The sequence below is a fragment of the Sycon ciliatum genome, chromosome 2, assembly GCF_964019385.1.
Source record: "Sycon ciliatum chromosome 2, ocSycCili1.1, whole genome shotgun sequence".
Lineage (NCBI taxonomy): Eukaryota > Metazoa > Porifera > Calcarea > Leucosolenida > Sycettidae > Sycon > Sycon ciliatum.
Window position 1 is genome coordinate 19833230 of NC_088644.1, and position 16181 is coordinate 19849410.

Sequence of the window (16181 nt, forward strand, 5' to 3'; positions counted from 1 at the left end):
TGGAGGTAAATGCTGCTGGCTTGGGGACGAAAAGGACACAAACCGCCCCTGGATGGGCCGTCTTACATTGAGCGCATTTTGGGTGTGCATGGCCTGTGACAGCTATCTGCCATAGGTTCACGTCGATGGTGTCCAACCTCTTCGTGCCTGGTTACTGGGCCACGAGCAGCCGCAGCTGGCGGTCGTACTCTAGCCACGCGCTTGGGAAGAACTGGCGGTTAGCAGTCAGGATCAACTGCTGGTACGCAATCAGTTCAGCAGTTCAGCAGTGCGGTGTAGGGCAGCAGCCGTGATAACAGACATGTATGTGGTCCATGCCTCGAGCCGGGTAGTTACATGTATAATTATCGTGAACCTTGCGACGCACCTGCTTCGCGTACGGTCATCCGACTCAACGATATTTAGCTGGCTATCGTTATTCGGGCTGTGCACCAGCCGGAATGTTGGGCCGGAAGTGTGCAAGAATTTCAGGCAACCAACTTGAAAAATCTACGAACTCCCCTCGCAAGATACGTTCTTGCACAGCCTTGGGCACAGCTGGTGCAGGTGGCTGATCGGGTGGGTTACAAGGGCTTGGCCTGGCGTAGTGGCGGCAGCAGCCGCATTGCCTTGGCCTTGGGTGAGGAGCGGCACAATGCTCTCCGATAATAATAAAATGGCGGCCGACAAAGCCGACTACACCTCGTCACGTAGATCTACGGGAGCGCAGATCCCATGTTGAGCCCGCGTCACCTGAGCTGGCGGAGGAGGCATTGGTGCAAGTCGGGCTTCTGGGCTCGCCAGCCGTGTCCGCACTGTCATGTTGCTGGTTCTCCTGGCCGGAGCAGACCTCACTACCAAGGGCTAGTTGTGCCAGCAAACGGTCCTGTAAAATACTTTTACTAAGTTTCCTTTCGGATTCAAGCCGCGCTGAGAAGGCTCGCCGCGGGGGCTTGGCAAGGCATTGCCTTGACAGTGTCGACAGTTAGGTCAGACATACTGAAGAAATACAGTGTCGAGGTGACACTCGGGCTGGCAGCAAAGCTACGAAAGGAAAAGAAACACTGCTGAAGCACGATCCGTTGTCTGGAAGAGCACAACAGGGCAAGCAAGATTTGTTTTTCTTTTCCGCAAAATGGGCTGGTGCCATTTGTGATTACGCAGCAAAACAAAGCGCATGACGTCAGTCTTGAATGCAGTACAAAGCAATGCAGTGCAGTGTGTGCGCTAGTTCGGATTGTTGCTAACAAGTACTAGCACAGCTAGTACACCATTTGCGATTCAAGTCATTCGATTTTGGAAAAGATTCCGCCAGTTCCAACTGTTCATGAATGGATTCAAAAATTGATCAATGAGCGAAATGGAACACACCCACTGACAGCACAGTAGCACCTACGTTTGTTTTATTCTTTCCTTGGTGCACCACGAACGCGTACAATTATAGGACATGCAGTAACATCTGTCACAAGTTACCATTGCCAGTAGAGACCACCTGGCTTTAAAAAAAAAGAGTAACCAGTCATCTTAACCACCATGCCATGATACTGCATACATTCAAACCTGTCTACAAAGAGACCACATCAGCTTGAGATAAGCAACAACACAATGTGACAAAACAATCGTGACAAACTAACCTTAAACATGGAGACACGGCGATAGTTGGACAAGCCACACCTGCAGGAGCAAAGCCAGAAAAAGAGAAACAGCCATGACAGACAGTTCACAGGGAAACAGCCATGACAGACAGTTCACAGGGAAACGGCCATGACAATCAGTTCCTAGGGCAACAGCAAAAGACAGAATGGTAAAGCAGAGACACAAACTCCACTTCTGGACACAATATATTAAATGTTATTGTGTCCAGTACAGTAGTTGTAGTCTGGGGGCCGAGGCGCAATAATTTGAATTTTTACTGAGTTCGCTCCCCGTAAAACCGCACCAGATTTTCGCAGTGGAGGACGGCAGAAGGGGCTTTCAACACGATCTTGTCAAATCCGCAAGCAACATGTCGACCAGGAACCATGTCGGAAGCGGCCTTCTTTCTCGCTGCACATTGCTCGGCCATCACCATCTCCTTGTCACACATACTCAAATTTTGACCCAGTACATATGCACCCCTTAAAATCCCTTAAAATAAAAATAAAAATAAAAATACGCTTGGTAACTGCTTGGTAACTTGGTAACTGCTATTGTTCTTGCTACTGTGCTCTATGGCTGCCAGACCTGGACCATCTCACAAGCTAGCCTAAATCGAATTAGAGCTTTTGAGCTCAGGTATCTGCGTGAGTTGCTTGGCATCAAATACCATCATCATCGCACAAATGAGTCAGTACTGCAGGAAGTCAAGAATGCCAGTGGCCCGTTCACACGCCTTGATTCAACTGTTAAACGCATCAAGTTGGTGGTTTGGACATGTAGCAAGGAATCAGGATAGCTACTCCCACTATTTATTGGATGGAATGGTACCTGGATCACGACCCCGTGGTCGCCCCCGTCACAATTGCCTCACCAATATCAAAGACTGGACGAATGAATCTTGCAATTCTCTCTCTCTCTCTCTCTCTCTCTCTCTCTCTCTCTCTCTCTCTCTCTCTCTCTCTCTCTCGTTGCTGCTGATTGTGATAGGTGTAGGCAGCTTGTTTATCAGTGCAGTTAGGTTTTATTCCCGTAGCTATGCAGAAGACGTTACTTCAGTAACGTCTGGCGCTAGCCAGGGTCCACACAGCTTTAATTTGGTGTTTGTTTGTTTGTTTGTGTCACGCCTGGCGCTATCCCGTATCTGTCCCATACTGTACCGTACCAGCAAAGACAGCTGGCCACAATATTTTTGTTTGTTTGTGCCATCGACATGCCTGGCGCTATCCCATACCTGTCCCGTACCATCAATAGTACGGTACCATCAAGAGAATGAGTATATATGCGAAGTGTATCGGGGGAATGCATTCAGTGCAGTAACATTTTTTGTGGATTTGTGTGCGAGGCCGAGATCCCACTAGCAGGCTGGCTGGGCCGCCTGTCGACCAGCCCGGGAATCGCATGTAGGCCGATAGCATAATAATTATAACGTATATACAGTCATGAAGATGTATAGCAGGGAGTCATATTATGTAAACGACTCCCTGCTGTATGGGGAGATTTTCTGGAAAGAAATACGAAGTAGGGAGACGAGTAAATGCAATCAGAATGGATGTTAGTTGCCGTCAGTATAATAATAAGAAGAAGAAGAACGCCCGTGATCCGCAGAGTCAGCGCCGGTCCCAGGAAACGTCAGGACAGACATCCCGTCGACTCCAGAGCGCCCGTGATCGGCAGAGTCAGCGCCGGTCCCATAGCTATGCAGAAGACGTTACTTCAGTATCTCATTGAAACGTTTTTGCAATACAATGATGTAGCTAATCAAAGGAAAAAGCATTTCCATCAGTTCTAACAACATGCACGATGAGCTAGGCAACAAAGCATAGCGCAGGGCCCTGAGCTTCCAAGCTCTCTCGTTTTATTCTATTTTTTATGCTGCTGCTGCCTTATGACACACATGACGCCCCTACGACCAGAATAGTTATGGGTTATACATACATACATACATACATACATACATACACATGCACAAAGATTGCTTGATCCATGAAAGCATTGCACGTGGTGCTCCACGTGGCTCAATTTCAAAAGTTGACGATAAGGTCCTGCGTGAAGTAGACCGTTGCAACCAGTTGTTGATGTGATAAACAATTAGTTGGGTCCAAGTAGGCGAAGGATCATCATGTAGGGTGTGGAAACGGCTGTTGACGATGGGTGACAATGATAGAAGCACTCGCTCCACGCGGCAAAACACCGCTGTACCTGAAATTCGCCCGGGCAACAAGCACCGCATTTTCTGTGCTAAATTGGAGCGATGTATGCTGAATTGGAATAGCATGCAGAAAACGTCGCAGATGCTGACGGATGTGGCGAAATCTCGTCTCCGCGAGGTAGCTATTGTCTGCAAGGATGAAAAAATTATGATAGCCGTACAGGCAGAGTCGTCCTTGGTAGCCAGAGAAGTCCACTACCACAAGCTCTGCTACGGGGATTACACCAGGCAGTCCTCTCTCGGCACGCTAAAACAAGATGCTGCTAACGCAGAGGAAGCTCCTGCACCTAGTCTGCCTAGTGGAGCACCCTGCAGTTCTCCCCAGGACACGGTACACTCACTACTAGTGGACCATGTACAGAGTAAGTTGCTGTCGGCGAAAAATATAACGGCCTTGTCTGCACTAGCCAAGATATATAATGGCTCCCTAAGGCTAGGTGAGCCCAAAGCCAATACAACGAAGGTCAAGAGGATACTTGCCGAGGACTTTGGTAGCACCCTGACTTACAGCCAGCCATCACAACGTCGGCTGGCAAGTGCTGTTTGTGGCACTTAGTATGTGCAGTGTATACTTGACGATTTGTTTACGACAGTATGGAGGAAGATATAGAAAGCAGCGAGTGCAGTGACGATGATGCACCTTCAGATGTGCAGTAGCAGCACGCCACCATCAGCTGCTGACAATGACATAGTCGCTTGGGATGAGGTGCGCCTAGTGTATCATGCGGCAAGGATACTACGCAACCGGTGCCTTGAGGATGGTGGTGGTGCTGCTGCGCCTGTACCTGTAACCGGTGACGTCATGCCATCAACAGGTGGCTGTACCTTGAGTGTCCCTATTCTCCTGTGGAACTTTCTGGCCTGGACACTTTCTGACATGCACATAATAACAATGAACTCTGGTCAAATCTCTCCTGTCACACCAGTTTTGGAGCACATTTAGACTTCGCTAACTGTCATGCATAACATGACCTGTCCAGTTCCATAGTCGTCTTTCATAGATGTGCTGGAAACTGGCGTCTCAGTTCCAATGCTGCTCATATTTCATAGTACAGTAAATGACATAGATGTACTAGCACACCATTGGCAAACAGCAGTATTTGCCACTTTTCAATCAAGTGCCTGCTATGATGTCATACTTTACATTTTGCTTAACTTATGGGCTACAACTAGCCTTTGAAATTTGGCATGCCTGCCGATGTGATCAGGTACCGTTTACTGCCACTTATTGCTCAAAAAACGCTTACATTTGATTGCAAATATTGCACATGCTACTTATTTTTTCAACCATTGAGCTAATCACACCACAGCGAAATGCAATCGGAATGGCTTGGACCTTCCCATTTGTCTCAATGCTGTCTGTCATAATTTTGTACTTCTACAACAAAGAGCAGTTTCCTGGTCACCCAATGTCTTATTGTTGCTGCTCTAGCATTTTCCCTGGAATATAATTGCCCTGTACTTACACATAAGTTTGTTTAGACCAGACTGAAAGGAATAGATAGTAGATACTGCAACTGAGATAATTCAAATTTAGCTGTACGTTGCCATGGTAACAGGCCCCTGGTAGAAAATGCGCTATTGCATGATGTTCCTGAGCGAAATACTGATAGATAAAGGTGTCAAAACGTTGCCAAGGAGCCCCTCTTTCAGTTGGAGCCATCACATGTCGATGCGCTACTACCGGGAGTGAAAGGATTGAATGTTCACCCTTGGCCCCCAGACTATTGGAGTTTTGTATCTTTTTTTCTCTTTTTTTTGTGGCTCTATTGTTATTCTCACATTAGGCTGAGCTAAAAAAAATTATTCAGGCTCAACCAAACGTGAGAACAACAATAGGGCCACAAAAATTCAAATAAATAGAACGAAGCAGACAATCTCAACTACTAGTACTAGTACTGTACATGCATACCATATCTAAAGCACAGCACTCCAAAATAGGCATCAAAGATCAAACCCAACAGATGACGCACACGGGTGACCAATATATGGATGACTGAGAGTCGCACACACGGGTGACCGCAAAAGGGTGACCGCACAAGGGTGATGACATACCAGTGAACACACATGGGTGACTCAGACAGAGTAGCGAGAACAGCACAATGTGCACTTTAGCAATGTGAACAGCACTGGCTGAAAATATCCAGTTGCTAATTTGCGCAGAAGGGAGACTTCAAAATGGAATGATTTTAACACTGGAATGCAACACACTGCGGTTAGATTTCCACAAACAGACACTGTTACAATCTCTGACACAACTTACTTGCACACAACAGTGGGCCATGCACCTCCATACGTCATTTCCCGTTGCTTGCAGCCCTCACACTCGAAAAAGCGTTTCATCGTTTGCGACCAGACCAGCTTCTCCTTGTGTTCTGTGGAGCACCGCTTTGATGCACTTTCAGCTGTATACGAGCACTGAATTCACACACACACACACGCGCGCAAACACACACACACGCGCGCGCGCGCACACACACACACGCGCGCACACACACACATGCATACACGCCCTCCAATGAAAAGCAGATCGCACAGTGGAAATTAAATACGACCGTGAACATGATGGCAAATTGAGTTTTACGACAAAATTTCAATTCTTTCCGCCAGCAAGTTCTTTCCGAAGATCGCATTTAGTGACAGACTGAAAACGCGGACAGCTTTTGCCTTTTTTGTTTCCCCAAGGAGTGCCAATATATCAAATCTCCACAGTATTCAAATTCAAATAAAGACACACAAGCACACAACAAAAACAAGAACAAGAACAGCACACAAATACAATCATGAATGCATCCGTACTGTTGTGGACATTGAAATCCGTTGAGAAGTCGGCCAAGGGGCGCTGGCCTTGCAGCCGCGAGCACTGCCGGTCCGTTTTACAGTGCGTGTACGCGCTCAAAGCAGTAAGGGCGCCGGCCCTGGTCATTCCACCAGATTTCAATGTCCAAAACAGTACATTCACTAACAGCAGGATGAGCAAGCTACTAACGTTAGCACACTTGGATCAACGGTACTGTAGAGTAACCGCTGTCAAGGAGACCACAGTGATACCGCTATGGTTACCACCTGTCACAGCACAGGACTGGTGGAACCAGGACCAAGCCAGGGTGTCAGTTCCAGTCTAATGAGCATGGCATGGGTAAGGGGACCATTTCAATACGGGGACCACGTGTTGGGTCCCCTACGCGATCGGCTTAGACAGGCTCCCCTGAATGAATACCAGCTACATGGCACACTACCCCCAGGAAAGGGTAGCGCAGCAAAAAGTACAGATTTCCGTGAGATGCACTATGCTCACAGGACTGCACCACTCACCTCCTTGCACTGAACCACCTTGACCTTGATCTCCATCACAGTCTTCATTTTGTTCTCCATGTCTTCCTTACGCTCCAGTTTATTGAAATATCTCTCCTGCTGTTCCAGCTCGAGCTAATGACACAAGCACCGAGTATGAAAACAGAAACAGAAACGCACGCACATACCACACCCACACACACACGCACGCACACCCACACCATGAGATAGCTCTTCTGCAGTGCAAAGACATGTAAAACATGAAATTCAACAGGAATACACAAGCCGGCATGTGTGTGTGTGTGTGTGTGTGTGTGTGTGTGTGTGTGTGTGTGTGTGTGTCGCTATCATCGCCTCCGGCGATGGGCGTCCAATGGTCCAATGGTGTGTGTGTGTGTGTGTGTGTGTGTGTGTGTGTGTGTGTGTGTGTGTGTGCATGTGCATGTGTGAATCGTGTCTCAGTACAAGGGACTGATCCTGCAATCCTACCTCCTCTTTATTACCTCCAACATGGACCGTGCTGCTCCAACGAGTTTTTATCTACAGCCGTGGCCAAAGAAATCCAACCCACGTGCCGAAAGCAGCGCCAAGGCTCATGCGGCCGCTGTGGCCCTCGGATCAGTTTTGGGAACATGCATGATGTCATTGAAGTGGAAACACGGCGCTACTTTTTACTCGCGGGTCGGATTTCTTTGGCCACGACTGTGCTACAACAGTATGCTGCATCTGAAGCCATAATCAGATTTATAGAGGACATTTCAGCAGGAGAATGTAGATTGGTCTTTACTAACAAGGGTTGTGCACCTGGTGTACTATACAGACTTGGGATTGCGATAGCATACGTGCATAACAACAGCACACGTGTATCAAACTTACAAGTTTTGCCTCGTCATAGTGTGAGGACTTTGCCTTGCTGACACGCTGCACATCGGAATCAGACATCTCCATCAGTGCGGACAAACTTCTCTTCTTATTCGAGCTACTTGCTGGCGGCGCAATTGCTGCATAGGCACACGTGCACACACACACAGACACAGACGCAAGCATGCACACCCATGTGCAACACATGTACGCAGTGAGGACCTCGCTCGGTTCTGGATGGACATAAAGCTACTTCAAGCGTTACTCTGGTTCTCAGCAAGGATTTATACAAGGCGATACGTTTTCAGCAGTTCCTAAAAGAGTAAAAAATCCTTCACACAAAACAATTCCAGATCAAGCTGGGACTCGACTTCGCAACTCTAAGTGCTATCAACCAAGAGTATTTTTACATAACCCTAGGGGGCATATAGCTCCTGTGTGCGAGTAGACAAGTCATGCATCATACAAACTACGCTTACGAGCATTGCATCACAACAGTAAGTAACTGACGTTAACTTCAGGACAGCACTGCATGTCAAAGTTGCACACACTCATGGGGAGGCACATTCAGGGCCGAGGCTAAAGTCATGTGCACATGTGGCCCTGAATAGTGTACTTGGGACTCCCCGGAGTGTGTCAGATCATGAGATGGCGTTGTTGATCCGGAACAATCGCTGTATGTCTGTCACAAGGTGGTTGGATAATCCATGACCACCTGTACAATGTAATCTTGGAAGTACACATGGTGCACGTAATTGTAGTAGCCTTTAAAAAGAGCACCGCAGTTCCATTCCTACAGTAAGTTACACATGTACACCCACCCACTCACCCACCCACTCATACTCCATACTCCTGCACATCGCTGAAGCCATGATAGCGAACACGCTATGTTAGACACAGCAACTTGCACCCCCCCCCCCCCCCCCACACACACGCCTTGGACCTTAGACGCCCATCGCCAGTGCGATGATAGCGTGCGAGCTGAGCAATATGGAGGGTGACTCTTCAAGTCACCCGCCCGGCGAAATGTTCGTCCACACATGCACTAAAAACTCTTCACTGGCTCTGGTGGAGGAAGATGAGGACGACGCGACAACTTCCTCCACTCTCCCCTGTCTTGTGCCACATCATACCAGTCACTTTCCGGGATCCCCGCTACAGCCAGGTCAGATCTAGCAACATCACGCCATCTCTTCCTGGGGCCATGACGCCGGCACCGCGATGGAAGTTCCCCGAAGAGGACCTGCTTGGGGAGACGGCTGGAGTCCATCCTGGCAATATGACTAAGCCAGCGAAGACGATGGCACCGCAGAAGATCACCGATGTCTGCAGGGAGTCCGACTCGCTCTGCAATTTCCTCGCCGGTGAGCCTGTCCTGCCACTGTGTCGAGCGGGATACACCGTCCCATCCTCCCCCCACCCACAAACACCACACACAGATGCACTCACCCCCCCCCCCCCCCCACACACACACACGTGCACACGGACGCACACGGACGCACACACACACACACACACACACACACACACACACAGACACACACACAGTGCAAGGCTTGACTGCAACACCGTGAACTGTACCATTGGCAATTGCTGTCTTGCTTTTCTGGCTTTCTCTGGGATTTCCAGCAACTGCTGCTCGTTTCCCAGGGACAGCATTGGGATCAACAGTTGCTAAGCCGCCAGATTTTTGCACAGCTGTTATCGCACGCTCCTGTAGAAGAAGCATCGGAAACGGAAGAACTACTTTTTAAAGTACATAGACCAGGTATTTACAGGGGATATGTATGTGTGCTATTTACAGGGGATATGTATGTGTGCTATTTACAGGGGATATGTATGTGTGCTATTTACAGGGGATATGTATGTGTGCTATTTACAGGGGATATGTATGTGTGGTATTTACAGGGGATATGTATGTGTGCTATTTACAGGGGATATGTATGTGTGGTATTTACAGGGGATATGTATGTGTGCTATTTACAGGGGATATGTATGTGTGCTATCTGACAAACTTTAACATTGCAAAACAGATACTGGGACAACGTACGGTCAAAAGGGGAAATGAGATCGTATACACCGGTTGGGAGCATTATACGTATGTACACGAATGCATAGCCGCACATACACGTGAACATGTTTCACACGCGCGCTAGTGCACACACTTGTACTTGTTGCTCACTGCCAAAACTGGTCACGTGGGTCTCCCCGAGAGAGGGGAGAGAGACTCAAAAGGAATCTTGGAAAGATGACTCAATTGGCTATTGAACCGCCCAACGGCCGACACCCCCTGAAATCCCCAAAACTCTGGGTGGACTTGAAAATGATCCCACTTATGGGCTCACCACACCTCAGTAAGTCAAGTGGGTGAGGACAAGGTGCAGAAAAAGGATTAGCGGCATCAGGGTATCCGTCCCGGGATCCAACTGCAGGGTTACCCCTGCCCCCAGTGAAGGTAATACTTGCTACTAGTGTGGGTGGCTAAATCAGAATGGATCTGATACAAGCTTCACTAGCACCATGATCACACACACACACACACACACACACACACACACACACACACACACACACACACACACACACACACACACACACACACACACACACACACACACACACACACAAGATGCAATTTTTCTTAGCATTGATTACAAGCCGGGCAAGCATACCATAGCATCTTGCTGCCGCCTTGTGTGGATCTCATTGGACTTTGTAGGCGCTGACATGGGTGAAGATGACGATGGCAAGACTACATCAACACTGCCGGGTGCTGCCGCCGATGATGTCGCCTCGCCATCCTTTACCAGACCTCGTCCAAGGACAGGCGCACCGGTGGAAGGAGTACACGTCTTTACAGCGGGTGTCTTGACGTAGCGATCTAAGGAATCATCGTCGTCAAATGCGCTCTGCATCGTCATCTGATCATCACAGAATGCCTCGCCGCCGAGAGGAATATCCACATGATCATCAAATAACGCTGAGCTACCTTGACTACGACGCTTTCTATCACCAGCTGCTGATGAGGTTGTACTCTTCCGCTTTGAGCCAGCCATTGAGCCGCTTGAACTGCTGCTGCCCAAGGCATCGGAGAAGGATGCGCTGCCGGATTGAGATTGACTTGACTTTGAAGCAGACTTAGAACTGCGCGACTGACTCTGTTTGCCAGCACCGCCTAGCTCAGGACGGGATGAGGGTGTTGACTGCTGACTGGAGCTCTTCTTTCCTGACTTTAGTTTTGACTTGATAGTGCTCTCATATGGCAAGTTACCCATACCAGCTCTGACGTGACCATGCTCCTTGTCTTCATCAAACAGCATATCTCGCGCAGTACGGATTTGATCACCTCCGCTACCATCACCCCCATCTGTGACACGCCACCATAGCATACACACAGAGAAAGAAACACTTGGAGTGAGAGTGAGTGTGTGAGAGAGACAGAGAGAGAGAGACAGAGATAGAGAGATACACCTGGGTCTAGAGCCGTATACACAAAGACAAGGGCAAACAAAGGTGCTCTAACTCTGAGCTTCAATACAGCTTCACTTGCCTTTCTATCTTTGTGCATAGAGAAAGAAACAGAGCACCAATGAAGGACCAACGTGCATGCACGTGCACACCCACCCACACACACGCACAAATACACACACAAGCACATACACACGTGCAGGCACACACACAGACACATACACAAATACACACGTGCAGGCACATGCACACGCACACAGACGTGCACTGAGAATGTAGACTTAACAGCAGTACACTTACATCCTTAGTCCACACATCACACCCATAGACAATATACCAATAAGGCATCTACTACTACTTCCAGTACATACAAGTGCTGACCTGACCCTGTAGAACGCTGTGCACCACGGAGTAAGCGTGCACCGGGAGAATCAGCTTGTATCATTTGTTGGCTGCAATGTGAAGCAAGCAGTACAGAGAACAGTGAAAACAAGATAGTGTTTTCATTAGAATATACTGCTGTGGACATAAGAGTTCGATGGAATGACCGGGGCCGGCGCCCTTACTTGCTTAGCGCGTACACACACCGTAGCACTGTAAACATGGACCTGCAGTGGTCATAGCTGCACGGCCAGTGTCCCACGACCGCTTGGCTTCCCAACGGATTTCAATGTCCGCAACAGTAGCAACTGGTAATATAGTAGTGCAGTGTATTAAGATATCACCCGAACAAATAAGTCCCTGGCAGCTGCTCTTACTACTTGAAGTAGCTACAGTCAGACCACGCTTAACCACACGCATCCGTTTCCCAAAAAAAAACCGGATAGGCGAGGGAACCGGATAAACGAACACACATACTGTATGTATGCATGGCATATGCTGTAAATCGGTAACCAACAATTTTCTTCCGGATGGCGAGGGATCCGGATAAAAGAGGACCGGATAAGCGAGGTCTGACTGTACAGCCGGAGATACTGCTCTTGTCAAAAAACATTGCAGCAAAGTATTGTAGGTATAGTGATCATACATAGACAAGACGATACTTTTTAAAAAGTACATGTATCGTAAAAAAATCTCAGCTTGATAACGCAGCCAGTCTTCCAAATAATGGCCCTCGGCCGGGCAAGGGAAAAGTGTTGCTACTTGCGAGTTGTCGTTATTTGTTAAGTTGAACGAATCACAACAAAACATCATTCAAGGTAAAGGTGATATTAACAAACAGACTTAAGACACAGTTTCTGAGTTACCGTATTATCTCTAATATAAGCACAGTCTCCAATAATAGCACGTCTCCAATAATAGAACACCTTGGGGCGGCATTCAAAAAATAAAGTGCTCAGTCTCCATTATAAGCACACTGTGTAAATTCATTATCTGTACCGGCGAAAAAACCCTGAAATGTGTGTGTCTGACATGAATTTGGCATGGCAACATGCCTCTGAAATGAGGTTGAAATAATAATGGAGCAGTCTCCAATAAAGGAACGTCTCCATTAATAGCACGGGGCGGAGGTACATTGAAAAAATAAAGGACCGTGCTTATATTAGAGATAATACGGTAAGCACTTACAAGACTTGTGAAGTAGGCTTGCTGGTAGATGGGCACATGACTTGTGAACTAGGCTTGCTGGCAGATGAGCACATTACTTGGCCTGTCGCACGTGTAGCGGGCTGTGCTGGCTTGCTCTTGCGAAGGCTATCAAGCTCCTTGAGAGCAGCAGCGGAGTTGGGCACTGACATTTGGTGGAGGCTGCTCTTCGCCATGGGCCCTGTGGATTTGATGCCTTGGAGATCACGTGCTGTGCGACTTGGCGCACCATATGACTGTCCACCATAGCTCACCATCTTGTTTTTACCTATAACACGCTCCATGATGTTCTTGCTCTGCGGCTTTTGGCTAAAACACAAGAGAACATTAGCACATGCACACACACACACACACACACACACACACACACACACACACACACACACACACACACACACACACACAGGTGCACACACACACACCCACACACACACACATACGCACACACACGCACGCACACACACACACACACACACACACACACACACACACACAAACACAGTGACCTCATTGGGAAAAGAACTGGTACGACAAACACCCACAGAAGAACTACCAGTACATGTATTAGTGAATCTCTATAGACTCAATCAAATCACTGGGTACTGTAAGTCTACAAATGTTCAGCCCATTCAAATTTCGGTCTCCCAGGGCTAAAAGTAAAACCCATTTCGACCGCATCAAATTTTCGGTCTGTGCTGCTGCCGCCTGTATGCACTGTCACACTGAAACTCGCAAAACAAAATTTCGGACGCAACAAATTTTCGGCCAAACATGACCAGGCCGAAAATAGCCGAAAATAAATATGCGCTGAATATTTATTGACTTACAGTATAGCAGCCACAGATAGAAGAAACCCTGGCAAACAAAATTAATTTTAGTTAAACCTGAGTGCAATAAGAACGTTTGACGGAATTATATTGAACAAGCATAACCGCAGACAACACCAGCGGCAGAAACGACGGAGACGACAAGCAACACCGCGATAAGACTGGGACAGGGCCGTAGCAGGCGGTCCGGCAGGCCCGGCAGCTGCCGGACCAATATTCGGCCAAAAAAAAAAAAAAAAAAAAAAAAGGCCGGGAGCTCACACATGTGAGCAGCTCAGGATGTCCACCCATGATGATGTGTGCAATAAGTAGTATCAAGAGTATAGGTATTACATAGTAGTGCCGGTAGTAGACCTACATGTCATCAGGAGTATGACCCTGCTGAAGGTCATGTGGACAGTCATGCCTGTGAATGTTCCTACACTGTACTTCTTGAAATGTATTGATTCTTTTCTTCCTCCACTTATTTCTAGATAGGGTTTGTACCAAAGATATTCCATTGCGATATCCTTTCTCCTCCTCGAAAGGCACATTTTTTGGTTCTTTATCACATGCACTTAGATACTGTTGCTATGCTTCAACAAGTTCTGTTTGGACGCACACAACATGCTGATGCCCTTTTCCTGACTCATGCAGAACGTCCTTCTTCCTTTTCTCACCCTATTTCACTCTGCATGGTCACGATCACACATATGTCCGTGTACATACACATACAATCATGTACATTTCGTACATGTACCGGCACAATGTATGAGTATGGGCTCGGGGGGGGGGGCATCGAAGTCGGATCTTGTCGGACCAACCAAAATGGGGCTGCTACGGGCCTGTGGGATATATCGAGATGTACACAGAGATGACGTGAATGTGAATGTGTGTGTGTGTGTGTGTGTGTGTGTGTGTGTGTGTGTGTGTGTGTGTGTGTGTGTGTGTGTGTGTGTGTGTGTGTGTGTGTGTGTGTGCATGTTCATGGTGCAGTGGTATGTGCAGCGATTTCCAATCGATAGGTGGCGGGTTCGATTCCGACGATTATGGTCACACACGTCTTTCTTCTCTTTCTCAGACTCTTCCCGACTTTTCTTTCATTCTCCTGGGTGGTTACCAACAGCCAGTGCATGCCGGAGTATGTGGTGTGATGTGTGTGCGGGAAAAAAAATTAAAAAGACCAAGAAGTAGGGATTCACTGGCCAGAAAAAGCCACTTCATAGCTGTGTGGTGTAGACCAGGCTGAATAGTGGCGGTCAATTCTTCAACCTTGCAAGCTGTTGAATGGTGCAATCCCAGCACAAGCTGCTACGGCTTCTGCTGTAGCATCGCTATCATCGCCTCCGGCGATGGGCGTCCAATGGTCCAATGGTGTGTGTGCGTGTGTGTTTCCGCTAGGGGATTGCATGTAAATTACGCGGACAACGTAGGATCTAAACTCACCTTGATCCCTGACACTCCATTCTCTTAGCACTGACACGGCGGTATTCGGCCTGCACATGGTATTCACAGAACTCACATGTTGACCTAGATTCTCAACCAAGAATAGCAACACGCATGCACACGCGCGTGCACACACACATACGCACACACACACACACACACATGCACACACACACACACACACACACACACGCGTGCGCGTGCACACCACATATACGAACATGATTTGCAAATCAAGGGTATTTAATTATATACAGTGGAATCCTGATAATTCGAACCTCCAAATGCCAGCAAAAAACTTCTAATTATCCGGACATTCTAATTATCCAAACATGAACCCACAACACAACATGTATGTCAAAATGCTCTCATGGTCACACAGAGTTGCGCTATGGACCTTAGACACAGATTTCACGGATACTGAACTGACCAGCACAGCGTGCTCATGCAAACGTAACTGACCAGTACAGTGTACAGTGAACTTCGAATTACACTTTGCTAACTTCGAATTATCAGCACAAATCCCACACATTTTCTATGTAAGGGGCCGTCCGTAAATATCAATGTTTTTTTCAAGACGATATTTGTTCATTTCTCCCCAGACCCCCCTCCCTCCCCCCTCAAAACGAACATACACATGTTTATGCAAGGGATCGATATTTTTTAATGAAGTTCAATTTCCTCATGAAACGTGACCAGCTGCCACTCTAATTTCACCATACACCTAGGTTTGTGTTGCCACGGTCGCACAACCTTGCCATGGCTATGTTCACGAGGTTGACTTTCACTTTGTGTAGGTCATAAACTACATGTTCGAACAGCACCCGTCCATAGATAGAGTTCGATATTTTTTTCTGCAAAGACGAGACGAACAGGGCCCAAACCCCCTCCCC

The 16181-nt window shown here is 47.7% G+C and overlaps 1 protein-coding gene across 1 annotated transcript in view; it reads right to left on the reverse strand.

The window, feature by feature from the left end:
• LOC135809086 (protein MCM10 homolog) overlaps positions 1–16181 on the reverse strand; it is a 39043-nt gene that overhangs the window by 5806 nt on the left and 17056 nt on the right. Inside the window, exons 9-17 of the mRNA XM_065322348.1 lie at positions 15289–15372; positions 13019–13345; positions 11831–11901; positions 10654–11348; positions 9563–9695; positions 7997–8121; positions 7142–7255; positions 6090–6244; positions 1614–1653 (exon numbers count right to left, since the gene is read on the reverse strand). Of these exons, the coding sequence (XP_065178420.1) occupies positions 1614–1653; positions 6090–6244; positions 7142–7255; positions 7997–8121; positions 9563–9695; positions 10654–11348; positions 11831–11901; positions 13019–13345; positions 15289–15372 (1744 nt within the window). The remainder of the gene's footprint in view (positions 1–1613; positions 1654–6089; positions 6245–7141; positions 7256–7996; positions 8122–9562; positions 9696–10653; positions 11349–11830; positions 11902–13018; positions 13346–15288; positions 15373–16181) is intronic.